This window comes from Apiospora kogelbergensis, assembly GCF_038363985.1.
Source record: "Apiospora kogelbergensis strain CBS 113332 chromosome Unknown utg000001l_segment0_segment0, whole genome shotgun sequence".
NCBI classification, from domain to species: Eukaryota; Fungi; Ascomycota; class Sordariomycetes; order Amphisphaeriales; family Apiosporaceae; genus Apiospora; species Apiospora kogelbergensis.
In genome coordinates, this window is record NW_027117418.1 from 7,694,539 (window position 1) to 7,716,368 (window position 21,830).

At 53.1% G+C, this 21,830-nt stretch overlaps 9 protein-coding genes across 9 annotated transcripts; 3 read left to right on the plus strand and 6 right to left on the minus strand.

Annotated features, from left to right (window-relative positions):
- Positions 1 to 636: 636 nt before the first annotated feature.
- Positions 637 to 3,003, minus strand: PG998_002476 (uncharacterized protein; the record flags this gene model as incomplete). The annotated part of the gene is made up of 6 exons (XM_066869294.1): positions 637 to 1,131; positions 1,241 to 1,827; positions 1,925 to 2,106; positions 2,209 to 2,264; positions 2,606 to 2,677; positions 2,917 to 3,003. The coding sequence occupies 6 exons, from the start codon at positions 3,001 to 3,003 to the stop codon at positions 637 to 639; spliced, it is 1,479 nt and encodes a 492-aa protein (XP_066737709.1).
- A 5,827-nt stretch (positions 3,004 to 8,830) lies between these two features.
- PG998_002477 (concanavalin A-like lectin/glucanase domain-containing protein) lies at positions 8,831 to 9,931 on the minus strand (the record flags this gene model as incomplete). Its single annotated transcript, XM_066869295.1, has 3 exons — positions 8,831 to 9,596; positions 9,661 to 9,755; positions 9,836 to 9,931. The coding sequence occupies 3 exons, from the start codon at positions 9,929 to 9,931 to the stop codon at positions 8,831 to 8,833; spliced, it is 957 nt and encodes a 318-aa protein (XP_066737710.1).
- A 481-nt stretch (positions 9,932 to 10,412) lies between these two features.
- PG998_002478 (uncharacterized protein) lies at positions 10,413 to 11,138 on the minus strand (the record flags this gene model as incomplete). Its single annotated transcript, XM_066869296.1, has 1 exon — positions 10,413 to 11,138. The coding sequence occupies one exon, from the start codon at positions 11,136 to 11,138 to the stop codon at positions 10,413 to 10,415; it is 726 nt and encodes a 241-aa protein (XP_066737711.1).
- Positions 11,139 to 11,647: 509 nt separating this feature from the next.
- On the plus strand, positions 11,648 to 12,013 carry PG998_002479 (uncharacterized protein; the record flags this gene model as incomplete). Its single annotated transcript, XM_066869297.1, has 2 exons — positions 11,648 to 11,808; positions 11,839 to 12,013. 2 exons carry the CDS (start codon positions 11,648 to 11,650, stop codon positions 12,011 to 12,013), a joined length of 336 nt encoding a protein of 111 aa, XP_066737712.1.
- Positions 12,014 to 12,393: 380 nt separating this feature from the next.
- Positions 12,394 to 12,776, plus strand: PG998_002480 (mitochondrial import inner membrane translocase subunit TIM13; the record flags this gene model as incomplete). The annotated part of the gene is made up of 2 exons (XM_066869298.1): positions 12,394 to 12,477; positions 12,552 to 12,776. The coding sequence occupies 2 exons, from the start codon at positions 12,394 to 12,396 to the stop codon at positions 12,774 to 12,776; spliced, it is 309 nt and encodes a 102-aa protein (XP_066737713.1).
- A 166-nt stretch (positions 12,777 to 12,942) lies between these two features.
- PG998_002481 (uncharacterized protein) lies at positions 12,943 to 14,127 on the minus strand (the record flags this gene model as incomplete). Its single annotated transcript, XM_066869299.1, has 1 exon — positions 12,943 to 14,127. The coding sequence occupies one exon, from the start codon at positions 14,125 to 14,127 to the stop codon at positions 12,943 to 12,945; it is 1,185 nt and encodes a 394-aa protein (XP_066737714.1).
- Positions 14,128 to 15,053: 926 nt separating this feature from the next.
- Positions 15,054 to 15,728, plus strand: PG998_002482 (uncharacterized protein; the record flags this gene model as incomplete). Its single annotated transcript, XM_066869300.1, has 1 exon — positions 15,054 to 15,728. One exon carries the CDS (start codon positions 15,054 to 15,056, stop codon positions 15,726 to 15,728), a length of 675 nt encoding a protein of 224 aa, XP_066737715.1.
- A 933-nt stretch (positions 15,729 to 16,661) lies between these two features.
- On the minus strand, positions 16,662 to 18,323 carry PG998_002483 (uncharacterized protein; the record flags this gene model as incomplete). The annotated part of the gene is made up of 1 exon (XM_066869301.1): positions 16,662 to 18,323. The coding sequence occupies one exon, from the start codon at positions 18,321 to 18,323 to the stop codon at positions 16,662 to 16,664; it is 1,662 nt and encodes a 553-aa protein (XP_066737716.1).
- A 2,417-nt stretch (positions 18,324 to 20,740) lies between these two features.
- Positions 20,741 to 21,111, minus strand: PG998_002484 (uncharacterized protein; the record flags this gene model as incomplete). Its single annotated transcript, XM_066869302.1, has 2 exons — positions 20,741 to 20,944; positions 21,034 to 21,111. 2 exons carry the CDS (start codon positions 21,109 to 21,111, stop codon positions 20,741 to 20,743), a joined length of 282 nt encoding a protein of 93 aa, XP_066737717.1.
- Positions 21,112 to 21,830: the final 719 nt, after the last annotated feature.

Consider the following 21,830-nt stretch of genomic DNA (forward strand, 5'->3'; position numbering starts at 1 on the left):
GTCCTAAATATAACGGGCTTGAGACGTGCCATTCCAGTAATCGCAGGTATCACCATCAAACTGTATGTGCTACACATGCCTACACAATGACTACGTTATTATGGTCCTCGTAACAGGCAGGCAGGTGCATGATATCGTCCGCTTGTTAGTCAGACTCGTCTATACACAGTATATCACGCTGGTGCCATGAGTCAAACAGATATCATATTTCAAACTCAACAGGAAACTGGTGACGGTGGTAGTGGGTAGGTAAGTATATTAACGTATATCCAAACAAATGTATTACGTATATCTTGCGCAGCTAATGTCGTTCTCTCTATATGGACAGTATATATGTTTTTGGTTTCGTACCAGTCGTTCATGAAGGTCGTAAAGTGTCGTAAAGATCTCTATCCCAGAGCTTATCCAGTCTCTGGTCGGTCTTTCTCCTTCGTCCAGCGTTTTATTTTTCTCTCTGATGACGGCAAGGAAAGCTCTCGTAGCGTTGGGTCTTTTGGTTGCTCTTCATCTTTGTCCTTGCGCAAATCCATTCTTTGGGCTCAAAGTCGAAGCGTCCCCTCTTGGGCCCGGCAAACCTCCAAACCCGTCATAGCGTGGAAGTCCCCGGAAGGCACCTGTATGCGTATACCACGACTATCATGACTCGATCTTCTTGACCAGCTGGAGCGCCGGCTGAGACCCGGAATTCCACGTCGTTGCCTTGCTCATCGTCTTCTTGCGCATGACGGCCATGATCTCCGTCTCCATGCGGCCGATGCCCTCCTCGATGTCGATGTCCTCGGCTGCGTACGTCTTCTGCCGCCGGCGGTCAAGGTACCACCACGCGCCCACGATGGCCAGCGTCAGCGGGATTGTCACAACAAAGTACAGCCACAGGTACTCGGACACGCTGGCGCCTTTGCCGCTGTAGTCGTCCGGATCCATGCCTGGATACGCCTTGCCCACGTTGAAGTCGAAGAAGCTCATGCTGAAAATCGACGATAGGAAAGTGCCCGGGAGAAAGAGAGCACCGAGCAGGGATAGCGTCTTCATGGCGGTGCTGTCACGCTTGCTGGCGTGAGCTAGACGTCGCTGCTGAGCCGCCATTTCCAGGTTCAGTTTAGACTCCTTCTGTGCGATAATGTTGTACAGCTATAATGAGGTAGTGTTAGCACGCCCTCTGAGAACGCATTGGTACAACAGCCAACCCATATCCATGTGATATAACACAGGGAGGTGACAACGGGAGACCATGACTTACAGCTTGCCGCTGGATGTTCAACCTCTCCAGAGTCGTATGCACGTAATGCTCAATACCCGTCAATTTGATGCGGTAGAAATCCAGCCGGCTAAGGAGGCTGTCGTGGAGTGCCGTGATTTCCGGGCGGTTGTGGTCCGTCATCTGCCACCACTTGTCCATGCCCGTGCCGACCTCTTTAATGATCTCCTGGTACGCCTGCGGGCGCCGCCACAGCACTTGGGAGTGACACTCGACCAGGTCGCGGTTGATGGCGTCGAGGTCGAAGTCCATATATCCTTCCTTCTCGTCGATCTCGTTACGCATGGTGACGGCGTTCTCGAGCCGCCGCAGCCAGGCGCGCGCCTCGCGCTGTTTCTGATCCGAGCGCGAGGACAGGTCGTGCGACAAGATGATGATGGGCAAGAGGAACGGGTGTGCCACCTGGGCGGCGCACGACCTCAGGTGCTCAATGGCATCGTTGATGTCCGACGAGGCCGTCCCCTTGACATAGCCAGTCGTGATATTGGTATTGAAGGAGTGCGAGAGCATGAGCTCCCAGCCACGGGTCTTCCCCTTCTTGCGCACATCCGACTTTCGATGGATGATTTCTGAAGACGGGAGTCAGCCAATCAAGCTCACAGTCTCACATGTTGTAAGACAAAGATACCGCGCATGGGAAGAAGGATTCAAGAGATAAAGTCTTACGCAGATGAGGATCGTTTGCATCGTGGTCATAGGAAGCCCAGAAAAAGGGCCCAACTACACTCGTACCCTCTATGGCACGGAAGGGCAGGCGCAAAATCCTCACCATGGAGGCATATTCGCGTTGCTCCAACGAGATGTGATGAGGGGAGAACGTCTCGGGGTGCTTGGCATTCTTCTGGAGTCTGTTTGCGTACGTATCTGTCAGTCACCTGGCAACATGTCTCATATGTCTTACACACAAATAACAGGGGTGGTGACATGACTTGGCATGATAGCTTACTTACATCAAGCGGATGCCGCTGAGGGGTTTGGACCCGTGTGCCGGCGGGTCGAAAGCGCCCTGTGAATCAAGGAGAGCATGGTCAACATTCAGAGGTTTTTTATACTATTGTGACTCATGCAATATGTTGTGCATCTCTGAGATGCGCAGATCTCATGTAGATCTCAGACAGGAACGTTACGAGATGGGAAGGGATGGGAAGGGATGGAGATGAGATGAGATGAGAGACGAGGCGTGATTAAGGGTGCAGTGCAGCTGTCCAAGACGAAGGAAGCTCCACTGCCGGCAATGCGGCACCGGCTCGATCGAACAAAAGCCAGCCAACGTCCAAACAAGATTTGGGCCGGTCCCGTAGCGATCGAGAGCCAAGACCGGAAAACGATGGGACGGGAGACACTTACCCGGCGATTTAGGAAGTTGTCGAACTCCAATGACTCTAGCGGGTGTTCTTCGTTATAATTCAAAGTCGGGTCCTACATTGAATATATTCAGCCAGTCCGTTCCGTTTGAGGTCAGTTTCCAACAAGTATATCAAACAACCCGCTCTCTTTCTCTTTTGCAATATCAGAACGAGAAGCGGTGTAAGAAAGGGGGAAAAGCACGGTGAATAACCCGGAGCTTGCAGCAAAGGAAGAAGGAGGCAGTTGCTGCGCCACCACCACCAGATTATAGTAGAACAAGGACAAAAGCAAGAGAGGGCGAACGGGCGTACGGCATAGTTGAAGATTTCGAGGTAGCTTGTGGCCTCGCTGACAACCTTGGTCTCCCTGACATGGGCGGTGAACATATAGTCATCCATCTTGGGCAGACTTGGCGTTCCTCGTTGGCGATTTCGATTCTTGCCCAGTGCAAGCGGAGGCGCAGTTGGTATGTATAAAGCAGGCAGGTTATGTACCAAACCAATTGAGGGCCAAGGGAAAACTTGGAGGGAAGCACCAGCAAAGCAAAGCAATCAAGCGATCAAGCAATCAAGCAATCATCCGTCGCAGCACGAACCACCGCATGCGCTCCGCTTCTCCGAGATGCAAGTAATGGTATGTATGTACATGTATATACAGGGCCGGGGATATGCAATGCAGAGAAGTGGGAAAAGAAAAAGAAGAGCGAGAGAAAGTATTGGGAAAGCTGGACAATTACAGCTCACTATCACAGCCAGCAGGTGGACTTGTCACTTTGCTCGTCGGCGGAAAAAGAGAGGTATGAAAAAGTTGTTGGATGAGGGTTTCTTTGTCGAGTCCCTGCTCCTTTCGCTTCTTCCAATCATCCCAAGAAAGCAGAATAAGCGGGAAACCAATAATGGGCGAGGCGGGTCGATGGCCGATGAGGAGCTGGGAAGCGAGAAAAGAGCATCCCCAGTGGCATGGGTAAGAGTGGGGAAAAGCAGAGGTGAGAGCCGCAGCGTGTGACAGCATCGACATACGTACAGGTAATATGCATGCACCTGCTTTATGCTCGGCTCGGTAAGGTGAGAGGAGGGCGGAGAGAGGTGAGAGGTGAGACTGAGAGAGAGAGAGAGACAGAGAGAGAGAGAGCGGGGGAGGAAGTGCGGGCGATACATGCACACACATACACATACACACACACACACATAAGTCGGTGACGGACCCAAGGGACTGATCGATGGGTTGCCGTTGACGTGTTTCCCTCAATTTCCTTATACTTCCGACCCAGCAAGCAACATATCGTCCCTTCAAGCTCACGCATCCTCGGGCTCCGTCCCGTCTGTTGGAATTGGTTGCAGCGGCTGCAAAACCACAACCCGGTCCACACTATCCCATGTGGGGGGGGACGCAGCTTAGCAGCGCAACCCTCCCCTTGCTTACCTGAAGCTTCTTTCAACGGTTCCAATTTATCGTCGTCTCTTCCGCTCGCCCATCAAAGGGGTTCCGTTTCGTTTCATTTCATTAAAACACGGTTGCAGCAGCAGTAGTAGAATGATAATAATAATAATTGCCTTCGTAATCTTGCTACTGGAAAGCTTACATTTTTCAAGGATAAGCGCTATTCATAGTCGTAGCGTAGCAGGCAAATACCCTTCGTACCCAGCCCAGCATCAACTCCGTCGTGCCATAATAGAGCATAAGAGTATAATGCAGCCGCCGCCCCATGGAAACTCACCTTTGATCCCTTTGTACCTGCCTGGTCAAAACTGACCACCCAGAATCTTTAATCCCTAACCCATGTCTCTTGCGATCGTATACTCCGTCCCCCATACACCACCACACCGCTTCTAGTCCACCGTTAAAAGGCTAGCACCTTTGTGCACCAGAAGCACCAGAAGCACCCTTAGAACTCGCCAAACAAATGTCCGAACCTGGATTGTGTTAGTCTAACATTCGCCTGAAATAGCCACCGTCTCCAAACTTACTCGTCCGTTCCGGTCTGGCCATATTTTTCTTGCTCCTCCGGATACCGATCGAATTGGCTGGCGTCTCCTGCCCCGGCTTTCACGGGCGGTGTGTAAGGAGCGTCGATATCCTTCCTGAGCAACCGGTCCCACGTGACTTCGGCGAACCACGGATGGTTCTTGACGTCTTGCGGCCCACCGTACAGGTTGCCGAGGCGCTTCGTCAAGTCCGGCGTGATGAGACTCTGGAGCAGGTTCTGCGCATCCGGATTGATGTATTGCGGATATTTGACCTTGCCCCTCAAAATGTTCTCGTAAATCTTCATGGGCGACCCACTGTCCCAGAAAGGGGTATAACCACAGAGCATTTCGTAGATGAGAATCCCCAAAGACCACCTGCCACTCCGCCATTAGCTATCTGCCATGCATGCATGCAATCAACCCACCCGGAGACTTACCAATCGACCGATTTGTTGTACCCCTTGTTGCTGACCACCTCAGGAGCCAGGTAGTCTGGTGTACCGCACAACGTCCACGTCTTGTCCGGCACGCGCTTGGCAAACCCGAAATCTGTTATTTTCAGATGCCCATGGCGGTCCAGTAGCAAGTTCTCGGGCTTCAGATCTCGATAGATGATGTTCTTCGTGTGTAGATACTCGAGCGCTAGAGTCACCTCGGCGGCGTAGAACTTGGCCACAGGGTTGGGAAATCGCTTTGGGAACTCGTCAGCCAAACGGACACCACCGACTAGGGCGAAGGCAAACAAGGTGGGGAGGACCACTTACACCAGACTTCCTCAGCAATGAGAATAGCTCGCCACCTTCGACAAAGTCCATGACCATGTATATGTTCTTGCAATCGTGAAATGTGCCCCATAGAGTGATGAGAAATGGGTGTTTAACCTCGCTCAGCATTTTCCGCTCATCGTTGGTGTGCTCGACCTGCTTCATCTTGACAACTTGCGCCTTCTTCAGAACTTTGATCGCATAATACCGCTGGTTATGCTTCGATTGCACTAAATGGACGCGCCCAAAGCTACCGGTACCCAGTGTCCTCAGCATGTCGAAGTCGCCTAGCGAGTATTTGCCCTTTGTTACTCTGGACTCCGACAGCGTCGATTGGTGATGCGGCTGATTAGGGCCCGGTCCGTGGTTTTGATGTTGCGGGACGGGAGGAGCGCCATTGTTTCCTGCGCCTTTTGGGTGTCATTTGTTAGCACGATTGACGCTCGTATAGTCTGGAAGATGTGTATACTCATTCGTACCATCTACCTGGGGCGGATTTATCAAGTTGTTAATGCTGGGCAGGTTCTGTGGCGTACCAATATGGCCAGGGCTTGGGGTGTGCTGAATCCCAAAGGGAGTCTGCTGCTGGTGGCTCGATATGGAATTCATCTGCGACCCTCCCCCAGCCGAAGCTGGAGCTTGTGTTTCTTTGAGCCCCGAATAGCTCCCGGACGTCGATTTGGTGTGCGTATTGGAGAGCGAGCTCCTCGCAGTCGTCTGGGTGGAGGGTGTGAGAGCGGATTGTCGAATGGCCTCGCGGATGTCGGAGTGATGGGAGTGACCGGACTTGTGGGTTGACTGGAAGAGGGATCTGACTTGTCCTCTCTCGTCCGTTTCTTCTTAAGGAATCCTAGGCTCGGCATGTGTTTTGTTTGGAAAGGTAATAGAGGGTCAGAGCCTCGGTGTTAGGTAGTCGGTGGAGACGAGGCCAAGCTAAGCAGCTGTGTACGCCGGAGTGGCCGTGTCGGGGTCAATTGGGAAGCTGGGAGAGTCGTGCGAGGTGACGGGGAAAGGAGTTGCGAGATTTCCAGCTTGGCGCCCGTGTCGTGTAGGAAGCTGACGACCGCAAGCGACGTGGTGGGTAAGAGCGGTGGGTTCGACTCGAGTAGGAAGCACTACTGCATACGGCGCCAATGTGCCAATGTGACGGATCGTAGCTCCGATCAAGAACCAGCACGGGCGGGTGCGCTTGGAGCCGAAGACAGGCGCGGGGGTCAGGTGACGGGCAACTTGTTGCGACCGCGATGTCACAGTCTCGAGTCTTTGCAGCTTCTATGGGCACACCTAACTATACTTGCCGGATATGTCGATATGTTTTTTTAGGACTGGTAGCGTCGAGCCTATGGCAGGGCAGGTTGGTTGAAGGTGCGAAAGCGACGGTGAGACGGTCAATTGCCCCGGTCTGAGAAATTGACGCAGGTTGTTTTCAGCAGTCAAGCGGTTGTCCAAGAAAGAAAGTTGGAATACAAAGACAAAGAGGTGTCGCAGATTCGGTATATAGGTAGTAAGTAATGTAAGGTAAGGCAGGTAAATAGATGGTTGTGTGGGTTGCTAATGAGGTAGTTCCAAAGGTTGTCTTCCTTGTTCGTTCAAAGCCTTTCCCCGCAGAGTACCTAAGTGGGCGGCGGGCGGTTGCCAATGCAATTGGAAACCAGAATTGTCTTTGGCGGGCTAATAAAGAAAGTCCAAAGACGGAGATTGGCCCATGTGGTATATAGCGGTTCGTTTCTTCTTGGTTACTTCATGTGGTGAAGCCCTTCCAAAATACTCGTTATGTGTGTTTGCAATTGGTTGGATCCGAATGAAGCAGGCAGGACGAGCGACTGGGGGGGAGGAGGAAGAAGCAAGCAACTGGCAAGGTGTCTTGAAACCCCATACGACTCCCGAATCCTGACAGGCTTTTCCCTCCTCTGCCGACAGTATAGGGCAAACAGACCAATAGGCTCCGACGGTAGAGACTCTTAAGGTTAAAAGGGCAGTAATCGACTAGTCAGCTCAACTGAATTAAGGTTTCATAGCGGAAGAGAAGCCTCAAATACGTCGAGCATGGCCTGCGAGAGTGACGAGATGGTTACAGAATTGGCTGAGTGGACGGTGAAGGTGGGGTTTTCGGGGGCGGGGGGAGGGAGGGGGGAGCAGCTCCTAGAGAGTCTCAGCTCTGCCAAGTTGAGCTAGCCGGCATAGCATATAGAATCATCACCACAGCGACACAGGCTGAGAAAAAGCGAGCGTTGGTGTTGATGCAGAGGGAAGGAGAGAAAGGGATGAAGGGATAGACAGAAGAAGGTAAGAAGGGAATGCCAGCCTTATGGTCCCGTGGGTATAGAATCCGCCGAAGGAAGCGCTCTTCTTCCAACATCCAACCCGAGCCTGCCAATATCCTGCCTGTTGCGAATTGGCATACATACAAGCGAGGTAGGTAGGATCTGGAAGCGAATGCCTGCATTGCTTGATAGGTGCGGGAATACTGACGCTAATGGGAGCGTGGCAGCACGAATGGATGATCTTGACTCCGAATTGGCCTCGTAGCAAATGCCAATCCCGTATCGACCTGTTGTAGCCTCATAGCGAGTGTGACCTCACTCGGTATCCAGATAAATACCCATCTACAGCAACAGGGGATGGATTATATCAGCCGCACCCATCGCAATAACTGAACCATTGACATGGTACATCATCATGGCAATGCTTGGACATGTAAGTAGATACGCATGATTGACTGAATGGGTGTGTGGGCGAGTGTGGGGTACAGTGGGAGATGTATGTACCAGGTAGCAGCAGCGGTGGTAGTAGTAGGTAGCAGTAGTAGCCCTTCTCCCAATCCTCAACCCTGCGTCATTGGAGGCTGGCGGTTGGGGTTAGCCGGATTGATGTGTTCTATAATAGGTATGGATATCTGCAGGATATCGATCCAGGCGGGCCTATAGCCAGCAGCACCCTTGCGGGTAACTCATGGCAGAAATCTTGGCCTGGTTGTCTTTCTTCTGGGCCACCTGGGCGCTGCGATATCAACCACATAATTCAATGCGTTTGCAAAACTTTTGACGACATTCGGATGTATTCTGTATCTAACCCATTCGTTTCATAGTAGAGTGGCACGATGATGGCACTCTCCTAGAGCTCTACCGACGTAATGTCCAGTCCAAGCAAGCACGAAAACCAAAAACTTACATAAGCCGAGTCCTAAGGAAACCATGTTTCGTATCAGTGACCATGTAAGAACCCAAATCCTGGCAGTGGTCAAGGAAGCATGCATTGTCAAACTTTCGATTTTGATTCATGTTGCGGCCTGGTCCTGAGTACATATGGCTGACTCCGTGTCCAAATGCCCAACAGCACATAAGATACACTAAGTGCACTCTCACTACGCCTGGAGACCCGTGACTTGAAATGTGGTAGAGTGGTATATACGGTTCGTTTCGTGTAGTAACAGCTGAAGAAAAGCCCCCACCCCTTTTTCGTCGTAACTCGTTTTCGCCCTTCAGCCGTCAAATTTAGAAACGGTGAGATCGGTTCTTGGTTCGGTAAGCAGTGTAGCCAACATAGCCACCTCCAAGCACCACGCCAACCAGGACGATCTTGAACAGGAACCAGCCCCAGCCACCGCTCTCCTTCTCGGGCTTGCTGTGCACCTTCCCCTTTCGGCCCCCGGGAGAAGACTTGCTGCCGGTCTGTCCACCAGACGTGTACAGGTTCCTGGCGTTGACCGAGATGATGTCGTGGTTGTCACTGAGCTCGCCAGTCTCGGCGCTGAAGCCAAGGTAGGTAACCGAGGGGATGGCCGGGGGCTCGGCCGTCTCGAAGCACAGGGTCCACTCGTCTTCCGACTTGTACTGCAGCTCCAGCTTCAGCTGCTTGTCCTGGAAGTAGGTCAACTTGAGCTTCGTCGGGACGCTGGCGTGTCTGATGCCACGGGCAGAGCAGCCGGCAAATTCCTGTTCCTTTCCATCGTTGTCCTTGTTGTAGCTCGTCTTGCCATCTCCAAACATAGCCATGACGTAGGGGAAAACAACACCGGGGCGGTTGTTCTTGTAGGTGTCGACAAACAGACCAAGACCCTCGAAGTTGTCGGCGTGCCCGAAGACAGGGCCCATCTTGCCGCGGTCCTTTGTGAGCCACATGGCGAATCCATCGCCGTAGAGCTGGTGCTGTCCGTGAATCTTGAACTCGACTTCGATTTCCCAGTTCGTGGCCGTCAGGGGTACGCGGGAGAACAGCCAGCCGTTTTGCGAGGGACGGTCCGAGACCAAGCGGACGTATCTAGCCTTGTGTTAGCCTTTCGTGTCGAAGATTTGCAGCGTGCATGTGTCGCCGGGTTGCATACGAGTCTGTCCTGATGATGGTATCACCTCCGAACTCGTACCACCGACTGGCCATATCCGAGTCGAGGTACGGTTGTACTAGTGTGTGCGTTCGCAGCTGTATTGGAGCGCGCCATGTTAGCTCAAAGCCGAGGGTGACCACCTCAGTAGTAGATGCAGATGGGCAATGACACTGACCGAAATGCTACGAATGTTCCCATCTTCGTCGTGGCTGACTGCAGCGCGGGCAGTTGCTGCCAGCCCCAAGGCCGACAACCAAGTCTGCCACCTCATTGTGGACTGGGCCGAGGGACAGAGAGGTCAAGGAGGAGCTGTAAGCGAGGAGAACCTCGGGCTGCAAAGAACGGTGGGAAGGCAAGAGAAGAAGAAGAAGAAGGACTGCTGGTGAGCGTCTGCCGCACAAGGAGGCCCCTAGAAGAAATGTGCTGTGCGACGATGGCCAGCTAGTTGTCGTGGTCGTGTGAGGACTGGAACAAAACCAATTCGCTTCGATCAATCCTATCAATCGTTAGCTGGCCTCTTGCCCGAACCTCCATCGAAGCCCAGTAGGCGCAAAATAAAATCGGGGCGCTGGGGAGAACGTGCGACTGTCAATGGTCAAAGCCCAAGCTGTCTCAAACTCTCACCCCGTAAAGGTACGTACTTTCTTAGCGCCTCCAGGACGATGACAGGGTAGACATCGAACAAGATCAATTCAACGCGATAATCAGTGCCTGAAGATACTCGGGAGTTGCCGCAAGGATTTTATTCTGGCTCATCGTTGCGAACTGTTTATGATATCCTCGACCTTCAGTAAAGAGTCCACCGTGAAGCTCGGCAGCAGCTTCTCGCACTCAGCTTTGTCACCGTATCCATACCGACACCAAACCGATCTGGCTCCGCCAATGTTGTTCGCAAACCGGATATCCGCCTCCGTATCGCCAACCACCAGCACGCTCGACGCCGCCAGGGGCTCAGCGTATCCGCGCGCCCTCATCGCCGGGAGCAGCACATTGACGTAGCTCCCCGGGTCCGGCTTCCGGGAGGCCCCGGGCGTCTTGTCCCCCACGATGAAATCCTCGGGCACGCTGCCGCTCAGCCTGTTGTTCTTTAGCGCTGTGGCCACCGCTGCCACACCCTTATTGCTGACGATGGCCGCGGGTATGGCGCGCGCTCTCAGCGAGGCCAGCAGCTCCGAGGCCCCGGGGAACGGGGTGATCAAGGGCTGGCCGTGTTCCGCGTAGATCGCACGGTAGGTAGCCGTCCATTTCTCCTCGTCAAATCCGTGACCGCTTCCGGCGCCAGTGTCGGCCGCGGGATGCAGGGCCTTGAACGTATCTTGCAGCCCCGCTCCGCTCGAGATGAGCCGGTGCACCTCGGCCTCGGACGGAGCTTGAGCGGGCAGCAGCGCGTCGAATGTCAATTTGATACAGTGGGCGATGGAACGGTGTGTATCGAACAGAGTCCCGTCGAAATCGAAAATAACGAGCTTGGTTGACATTTTCTTTTGAGATGTTTGTAAAGAGACAACAAAAACGGATGGGTAGTCGGGATTGCAGACGTGGGCGGGTTTTGGACCGACACACGGTGAGTATATATGAGCCGAAAACGCTCTTGGCCCACTGGCGATCAGCTGGCCTTGGGTCTTCGCACGATTATAGTAGTGACTCGAGTGCGGCGATGTGGCACAGTGATGTAGGTATGACAAGATTGCTTCGCTAGCTGGTCTGCGGCAAGTGTGCGTACCTATACTTATAGGCGAGCCGGTTTCCCGCACATCCGGCCCGGTTGGGTTGAAAGTCTTTCTCATTCGAATCACTAAATAGACAGGAGAACTTGACCCAACTTGAATGCAATTCTGGAATATTGAGAATTACGGGAGTCGTCGTTAGTGACGGTGTACTCTACCCCAAGCTCGAGAGTAATCGCTATACATGCACCCGAATTGGAAGATGTCGTCCGACCAACCCAAGGCAGCCCCTATATTGAACGAGCGAGGTTTCGTCCCTCATGGAGTGCTTCTGCGCCCCTGACGCGCCGCATTGGGTGATGCAGCCTACCATCTGCACTCTCACCGAGAAGACCGTCGCCACCGCTCAAGCTCACGACCCGTCTCTGAACACTGGTAGCCCGACCTTGGTCTCCGTCCTGAAAGGCGGACTTCCATTTACGTAGGCGCACACCGCATTCCCCTGTACGAGCTGTGTCCTGGTGAGATGTCGCAAGACAAAGGGCATCGACGATGATGTGAGCGTGGAATGGATCAGCAGAAGGCCGTTCCCTCCAAAGGAAGGTGACAATGGCCCGCTCGTCTTGCTCAACACGGTCATTGCCACTGGAGACATTGGTGACAAGATCTACGGAGCCATGATTTAGAAATCAATGCTTGTAGCCTGAATTCCATTCAGTCTTTCAGATTAGCGTGAGACCCCACGCCCAAAAGCTTGTCCGAGCGAGCTCCAGCCACTCTCCTACCGTCACTGAAATCCTAAGCCACAATTCAGTTGCAGTGGAACGGAGGGTGCCATTGACGTTGCGGATGCGCTAAGCGAATAAATATCTTAGCCCGGAGATGCAGTCATTGATAGCTCGCCTCTTTAACACCACAATTTGGGCTTTCGATTGTATCAATTGCACCAATCGCTACCTGACTTGCTTTCGACGACCAGCACTCTTTTTCGATTCCCTTAAGAAATAGACAGACTTCACGAACCCGACCGCCGTCTTAGAAAGCAACAACCCACGCCACCGCCACCATGGATTCCGAGAGTGTCAAGCAAGAAGTCATCAAGCAGGTTCAGACGCAATATGCCATGAACAATGCGCGCGAGCTGATTGAGGTATGACGGATGCCAATTCCAGCCGGCCAGCCGGGCCTATGTGACATAAAGCTGATCGTTCAACTCTTGTGCAGAAAATCAACGAGCACTGCTTCCAGAAGTGTGTTCCGAAACCCGGTTCTTCCCTATCGAGCGGCGAGCAGGCGTGCTTTACCCAGTGCATGGAGAAGTACATGTCGGCATGGAACCAGGTCAGCACAACATACATCACACGATTAAAGCGTGAGGGGGACAATAGAGCCGGGCTGGTGAGAAATATAATACCAACTGGGTGCGCCGCGCTACACTGTATATTATAGCTGCTGTTTTGCAGCGGGAGGTCATTGGCTGGGTTTCAGGGACTTGCCATCGAGCAAGCTTCGGGCTTCGGAGTCTCCAGATATAGATCGCCATGTACTATCACAACTCGTCTCAGGCGACGGCACAAATCATATGGCATTGCCTGGGTATCTTGATGTTTGCACGCTACTCCTTTGCTGCTGCAGCGGCCGCGGCCTTTCGGGCAAGGTATCTCTCCTTTGCGCTCGAGATCTCACCATCGGTCTTCCTACTCTTGGCGGCACGCTCAACCTTTTCCCTTTCTTCGGCCTCTTCTTCCATAGATCTCTTGAGCGACTGCGCGAGTTGTTCCTCCATCATACGCGATTGCCGTTCGCGCATGCTTTGCTTTCCACCAGCACCCACAAAACCGGTAGAAAACCGGTCTAGTCTGCGTTCGGGTTCACGTTGGTCTTTGCGGACGTCGGGCTTCTTCTTGGCGCCTAAGTTGAGACCGCCTCTGAGCAGCTCTCGCTTGTCGACAACCTGGCCGTCGTCATTGATAGCAACCGAACCTCCTTTCGAATTGATGTCCTTTGCCACGTCGGCCTCTGTTTTCGCTTTCGTTTGGTCTTGGTCTTGAGGTTTGTCATCGGCGGATTGTGGGCCTGACTTTGCTTTATCCTCGGCAGCTTTCATCATTTCGGCATGTCGTTGGTCGCCTCGGTTCAAGAGATCCTTGTAGAATGCCGTCATGCCGCCGCCCTTGTTCTTCTTGGCCTCTTCCTCTTCCCGTAGACGCTCCTCGGCTTCTATGCGCCGGTTCTCCTCCTGTTGTTTCTTATAGGCCTCAGTGACGAACTTTTCCTTGTCTGCGTACTCATCGCCCTCTTCCTCCCGCTCTCGGGCGACCTTCTTCTCCTCCGCAATCAGCGCATCCCTCCGGCGCACCGCAGCCGATTGCAGGAGACTCTTCATGTATTTGGGCCGTCGGTCGACATCTTCGGGCGCGGCCACCTTCTCCGGCTTCAACGAATCGTACACGCCATCGTAGTCGTAAATCGAAGGATCCAGCTCTTCTGCCTTTTCCTGGTGTTTGCGCGACTCTAGGGAGCTCGACAAATCGCCGAACATGGATATTTGCGGCTTCTTGTTATTTCCCAGTTTGTTTGGTAATTTGGAACCCTTCTTGTTGAGAAGCGACGGCTTCGACGAGAAGTCGTCATCGTCTAGTTCGGTGATTTTGGTGGCTTGGGGGCCACTGCTGTTGTTGGCGCCATCGTCGTCTGAATCGTCATCGCCACCAAAGATGGGTTTCCTCTTGGGCGGCGCGGGTTTAGAGTTTGCTGCTTTTTTGAGATTCAAACCATATGATAAGCCCGGTTTGCTCATGTTGGCGGGTGGAGTTAGAGGAGGGCGCGAAAGAGTCTGCGACAAGGATTGAAATGCGGTGCAAATGATGAAGATTGCTTGGTGACTTCCTATGCTGCAGAGTAGTGGTGGTTAAGCTGCAGGCTAGAGAGCCGAAAACAGAGACCCATATTAATGACCGCCCGGCGACAGGGGGGATCAAGTTGATAAAGCTTATCGGAGAAGCGGCTAGCAGGGGTCTCGGCATCTAACATGACTTCACCTGAAGCTAGCAATCGATACTTGATTCTTCTGCCTGTCGCATTCCCAGACCAAATCTCAACCAAACCCAGGATGAACAACCCGTGATGACCACTGCACCGTCGTCTCCCCAGGAGGCGACATATCCTGTCGTCTATCAACCCCGATCTCCCTCGCTTGTCGCCTGAGTTGCGCGATGAGGATCGGCCCGACAACCGCCACGCTTCTGCAGCCCCGCCAAAAAGCGACTTGCATCTCTCAGACAATGATGGCATTGGCGACGGGAGGGAACGCTCTGCAGACCCCGACAGAGGTAGCAGCAGGAGAGAAAAGAGCCACAGAACAACCACCAAATTTCGCTTCAAGTCAAAACACTCCTCCCGTTCCTCTCATCGCTCGTCACGCCACCGTGAAAGAGCCTACGAGGATGGCGACGATGACCACGAAGATCGACGGAGACGACGCTCGGAGCGCGAAAGGGACGACGTAGATGATAATGGAGAAAAATCAAATGATCAAGAAGATCCAGATCGCGATGGCAGTAGCCGGAGCCATCGCAGAAGCCACCACAGCAGTCACAGCGACCACAAGCACAAACGGCGGAAGCACCGGCACCGCGCGCGCACGCGCTCCCCACCCCGCCGAACCCCCACGAGCCGCCACCCCTGGACCCGGAAGCGGCATTCCGCGAGTCCCTCTTCGACGCTATGGCGGATGACGAGGGCGCGGCGTACTGGGAGGGCGTCTACGGCCAGCCGATCCACGTGTACGCCAACGCGCGGCAGCAAGCCTCCCAGCGCGGTGGGGAGCTGGAGCAGATGACGGACGACGAGTACGCGGCCTACGTGCGCCAGAAGATGTGGGAGAAGACGCACCAGGGCCTGCTGGAGGAGCGGGCGCGGCGCGAAGAGGCCAAGAAGGCCAAGGACGACAAGGAAGCCGAGGCCCGCCGCCTCACGCGCCAGATGGAGGAGAGCTTGCGCCGCGGCGAGGAGCGCAAGCGCCGGCGCAGCTGGCGAGACAAGTACGAAGAGTACGCCGCGGCCTGGGCCGACTGGGACGGCACACTCGAGGGCATGAGCTGGCCCGTCGCTAGTAGCAGCAGCAGTAGCAGCACCGGCGCCGGCGGTGGAGAACGGGTCGAGATCACCCCCGAGACCGTGCGCGACTTTTTCGTCAACGGGCTTGATCCTGTCGAGATCGGCGAATCCGTCTTTCTCGCGAGGCTCAAGGAGGAGCGGTTCCGGTGGCACCCGGACAAGATCCAACAGAGGCTGGGGCCTGGGTTCGACGAGACTGTGCGGCGAGATGTCACGGCCGTCTTTCAAATCATCGACAAACTGTGGTCAGATGTTCGTGCGAAGGCGAAGACGAAGGCATGATGATGATACCCCTGAGATTAGACGTCTATAGAAATATAGAAATTTCACATTACGGCGCAAGCTTACAACAATTTGGGGTTATTCTTCCCTGTGACCAACGCTAATCAGTTAAAAATATATATTATATATCTTTGTACCATGCATAATGACTCAAGCCCAAGCCGAATATATAAGGGCATCACAAATACTTCCTTCTTTTTTGAGTGTTTATTTTGCACCATAAAGACTACATATATAGTCGAAAAGATACCGCTATTAACCGCAATACAGACGGAATAGAGCGTAGATGCCGACAATACACGTACATGTACCGCCATGCTCCCCCAATGATCTGTTAAGGAAATGTGGACTGGAGATCTCCGCAGGATATTGCCCATGCAAACAAGCCTCCAGTAAATTGCACGTCCTACCTTGGACTTTGTCATTCACATTGGGAATTATTGAGACCAATTCTTCACGGGCGCAGGATGAAGTGCCTTACGAGAGCTGCTGGAGTTGAAGCCAGTCTCCCGGCCGGGGTTGAATTCCATGACTACACAACATCTTGTTCCCTAGAGTACGACTACTGAGGGTCAAGTGTAGAGCGTGGTGTTTTTTGTTGTTGTTGTAACTATCTTTGTTGCTGCTAATGCATTTCTTTCGCAGATGTGGTCTTAATATCTGCCGTGTTTCTGTGGAACCGTATCATATATGCCTCTGCTTTTCCAGCGTCACCCGCATATCAAAAAGCCTGTGTAAAGATTGGGTATCGTGTACGGAAGGAAATGTGGCTTGGTGTATAAATCGGAACGCTGTCCTCCAAACGCTTTCTCGTTGCATCCTTCTTCGCAGGGGCCTAGCAGCTGCAGTAGCTGTAATTGCAAGCGCATTGGCTCGGCAGTCGTGCCGATGCTGATGCGGCTAGGGGGTGGGTGGGTGAGCAGTGGGTATAATTCAATGAGAAGCGACTCCGTTAGTGATTGGCTCTGCCGCTTCTCTTCTACACCTTGTACACATGCACCAGCCCCCTAGACTACCAGAGGCCCATTCCCTGCGCTCGCGAACAGGGAGTGTAACATCGCAGTAGTGATTCAGAATCTCCTCGCCGCGCTTGATACCGCCTGGTCGATCACCGACCACGCGCTTTTCTCTGGCAGAAAGCACCATTCGTCCGCCCCACTCCCAAGTGACATTTGGGTCGCAGTCATGATTGGCTAAACACCAAAACGGGTGCACAGCTGCGACGTCTGGTCGGCCATCGCGGGGGTTCTTGCGGGCAGACGCGGTTCCACGAGTCTTACTGTAAAGTGTATTTAAGACCCACAGATCGTGTTCCGCCAACGTAGCGTAGATGTCGATGTCCATCTTCTCAAGGATGTGCAGAGGTGTTTCGATGTTGAAGGTAAAAGAAAATGGCAGAGTCCAGTCTGGTGGCGGACCAGCATTCGGCGACAAATCGATTTCGTTCCATTTGGTGGGAACAAAGTCGCCCCAGATATACTTTATTTGAGCGACCTCGAGAGGGTGGATTTCTTGATGCGTAGCCATAGCGAGCACCCGAGCAAGAAGCAGCAGGTGGAGAGCTTCATCGGCGTCCTTGGCATCGGTATCCTTTGCAATGGAATCTACCTCCTTCTCGCACACAGCGGGGTGATATAGCTCTTGCGCCTGATCGTAACAGTATTGGCTGCAGAAAACCGTGTCGTAGCATTCGGGGCAGTTAACGGCCTCGGATTCATGACCAAGTGGAGGAAGTTCCCCACTACACGCATCACAGACACTGTCTTTCAGACGGTTGTTAGCGGTGACGAGAGAGTATTCCTCGAGTACCGTTTCTCCCGCTGCAATGTCCTCTGTCGCAAAGACGCCGAGTTGCTTGCAGGTTGGGATCACTTCGTAGCCATCCGTGTTGCTGGCGTTCTCGAGTAGTACGGGAAGCGTCGCCGCCCGAACTGCGCATTTAGGGGCCATGGCCGATAGTCTTTCATTTAGGAAGCCTAATGATTCCTCGGAGAAGCGGTCGGGCTCGTGGTGGTTCCAAGGGTATACTTCTCTTCGAACATTGCCCCAGTCCGGTAGATCGTCCAGGCTGTTGATGTCGCGGCGCATCCTCCGCTTGGCTACGGTTTCTATGTACCCATGGATGTGGCGGAGCTCCGAATTTGTGGGTGCAGCTTTGAGGCCGCGCTCGCAGAACTTGTAGGCGCTCTGCAAGCTACCACAAAGCAGCAGGCCCATTGCGAGGATTTGATAGCTCCGAACTGCCCCCAGGTTGGCCAGCAGTGTCGGGCCGTGCGTAACATTCTGGGCCAAATCCAGCAGTAGACCATGGTCGAAGACTTCGGGTAGTTTTTCTATGCCATATTTCTGCAGAGCCTCCTGAACCTGCTCATGATATTCGAAACTCTCATCTCGCGCCTCGTCCGTCAGCATTAATGCTCGGTAAGCATCGCCAGCTGCCAGGTCTGGGTAAGCCAAGTTCGTATAGCAAACCGCGCGTTTGAGATAGAGGATGAAATCATAGGGTTCTCGAGAAAGTTCGTCAGTCAACTGCTGGCGTTCCTCGAGCAGCAGCTCAATTCGGGAGTCGCTTTCCTGATTGCTTTCGCTATCCATTATGCAGGGATCTGTCTCGGGTGGGTTGGTGCTATGACTGGGGACATCGACCGTTTTGGATGGAGCCTTTGCCGTACAGACAGTTCAGGTACTTTGGTGGGGGGTACGAAAACACTCGAGCAAAAAATCTTCCTCCCAACGAAATATTAATGTTGGTTTCGCGGAGTTGTAGAAGTTCGGGAAAATCCGACTCGAGCGAGATTTCTTCGTACCGGAGTGGTTTGAGCACCAACAGACATGAAAACCAAACAAGTGGAAATCCAAAGCGCCTAGAAGCGGACGAGCTCTTGATGTAGCATCCAAGGGGTCCTGTTGTCCTCCCGCCAAAGGAGGGGCTAAAGTATAGCCAGGTGTGTCGGGGAGCGTTTCGTGGAACAGGCGAACCCGGAACAAAGTGAAGAAAACACGCCCTGCGCGCCGAGATATTGTATGATGTTGATCACAGAGGTAGGGTTCTATAAACAAGAGTGAGATAAAACACCATGGCAAAAGAGGACATCGAGACGAGAGAGAGAAAGCGGCTCTCCAAGGGTTGATAAACTAGAGCAGGAGCTAAGAATGTCTAGACCCTATGACGTGCACCCAAGAAAGGGCAATGATCCGACTAGCAGGTAGTGCAAGTATGTAGTATGCAGTATTGGGAGGTGGTAGTAGTGCAGAGTGATCCGGAGAGGAAGGCCTGTTGGGGAGTAGGCGGCGTTTGGGATGCCCAGGATTCGATTTCAAGGAAGGGGGCGTGGGAGATATGGGGGGCGACCAAGAAGGGGGGTTGATGGGATGGGGGATTGAACCTGCCCATCCTCTGGACCCCTACTGGGATTTAATTTCCATTTTAAAAATCGATGTTGCGGCCTGCGGGAAAAAAAATAGGGACCCTTGTGCGGTAGGCGGGCAAGCGAGTCTTTCGATTTCCAGGGACCTCCACGTGACGAGCAGGAGGGGCTCAGCAAAGAGGTTACTTTTTGACCAGGTCCTGGGCCTTTGGACTGGTATTGACTTTACTGGGGAGATGCCCTGGAACTCATGGCGATGACGTTGTTGTCGTCGCGGACAGCTCTGGTAATTCCACTTCGTTGCAGCCCGATGCCATTCCACCTGACCTGTTTTTACCTGTTCAGAGAGTGCATTTTCGGAGTTTCATTTTCCTTTTTTCCCTCTTATTTTTTTCTTTTTTTCTAATGGCCCGGGTAGGTCGCATCGTGTGTCTCATTAGGTAGTAGGTAGCTCATGCTGAATGTCCAGAAGGCACCTATTTTTGCTGGTGTAGAGGGGCAAGGGCACACTACTGTAGATCTAGCGCCATCTACCACTACCCAAGGCAACTTGGTGATCCGATATAGGCAAACCCTTACAGGGCAGTAACAGACGGCAGAGAGCCATGTACCGGCCACATGGTTCCGAATACACCAATGGGAAAGAGAAGCCGAACCTATGTCAGCCAATCGACTTGCTAATCTGCTAGGCTTTGCGCCAGTCAGCTTCCAGAGGCCTGAAGAGCCAGCCGCCTTTCCAACGGGTGAGAGACTGATGTGATGCATTGACTCGGCTAGGTTCAGCTGTCGTTTCTCAGTCCCCTCGCCTCCCGAATTGTGGTTTTGCAAGAGCTCCCAGTGCCCAGCTCCCATCTGCCATCCTGAATACTAATAGACTTCAGCTAATGTAAAGCTTGGCGGTACCGTCTGTGGGCCACGCCTCTGTCCGTCTAATCCAGTGTCCACCCTGTGCATTGGGACTGCGAGTCGTACTGGGATTTTCTCGGGTTTTCTGGGACTTTTCAAACTTCTCGATTCGGCAAATGCCTTCTCTGTCCACGAATCACGTGGGAAATCGACAAATACCAGAATCGTTGCCAACCCCAGTGACGACATCGTCTAAAGCTCCCACGAACGCACCATAAGGCCATGAGGACCCAGCACAACCATGCGTTACTGTAATCTATACGGCAGTACCAATGTAGGGTGGATGAACGGGCATGTGAAATTTTCCGCAGTCGGTAAGCCAGTATCGTGCGAGTATCTGGGTGAATGCCTGCGTGCCTTAGCAGCGGGTAATATCCCCGTACCAATACGTAAATCGTCGCTGCTGAATCTCGAGTCGTGCCTGACAGGACAGGTGATCCATGCCATGCGACGGTTCGACTTGGTAACGGATATCGGGACCTGGTCGCAAAAAAATTTGTATCGGCGCGCACCCCGACTGCAACACTATGCGCTGGACAAGCTATTGATTGCGAAAATTTCCTAATTCGTAAATCGTTAAGACCACTATCCATCAAAAATACCTACTTTATCTTGGACCCTTGGACCCTTAAAACACGTCGACTAGTCAACCCCCTCAGCCGTGAACTCTCGTAACAACGATACCAGGCAGGGTACGGCACGACGTTCCCCGTTGTCGCGGGGCCACCATGGAGACGACTATTCCGGTTTCTTGCTTGCCGCGCCCTCTTCTTGCATACCCTCACAACCTGTGACCTTACCCGCTACCTCTTCGACTTTGCCGTAACCTTGCGTGGCATCGCGGCCCTCGCTCGCTGCTTTCATCACGCCGACCGCGTGGGCCTTGGCCTGCTCCCCTGAGGCTTGCCAGGCGGTGGAGCCGGTTGCACTGCCAATGGTGGACTGTAGTTCACGAGGTCCCGGTCAGCAAACTGAGTTTTGATACCATTCCAAGTCCTATGGCTCTTGGTCACTGGGGATGGCGGACTTACCTCGGCAGCGCCTTTGACATACTCGGCATGGCCAGCGACAAGACCGGGTTGCGCGTTGTTGTTCTCGTTGGAGGACATGATGTTCACTGGATTGACGCGTGAAGCAGGTGCGTGATGTGATGATCTAGACTATTGGTACAGGATCCAGGGATTATGCGAGTCGTTCGATGGTCTGATGGTTGTAGGAAGCCAACCACCTTGAGCAGCGATGCCGTGTCAAGCTGCGTAGAGACTCCAAAAGGTCATGACGTAGGACCATGCGCTGACGTCATTAATCTCAGCTCAACGGCCTTCAACAATGTTCCAGTCACCAGTGGGGCGGGTCTTTTCGGAATCCAAATGTCAGAGTTACTCGGAACCAGCCCGTTTGCTCAGTTTCTATCTATAGCATTGTGATATAGTATGTCGGTGCTGCATGGGTGTCGTGCGATGTTACAGACAAGAATTCGTTCGCTACGAGTCGCTTTTCCACCTAAGTATAATACAGTACTATAGTCCTATTCGCATTACACAAGAAACGAGATATACTCGAGGTGACACACTCTCGGTCAATGATGCATATAGTACAGCCTTGGACGAACGAATGATTGTATCAATTACAAAGTCGATCTCGCTCGGAAGCTTGCGTTAGTTTCAGCAGTCAATTGGACTAGGTTCATCTCGAATAAGGCTCCCAGACTCCCGAGTTCTGTGGTTGGATCTGTCAAATACGGGTCTCAATGTCATAGCTCAATTCGCAATACGGCTGCACGGAACTGCAGATCTTGAATGATGTCAGGACGCGCTCAGCGCTCTCG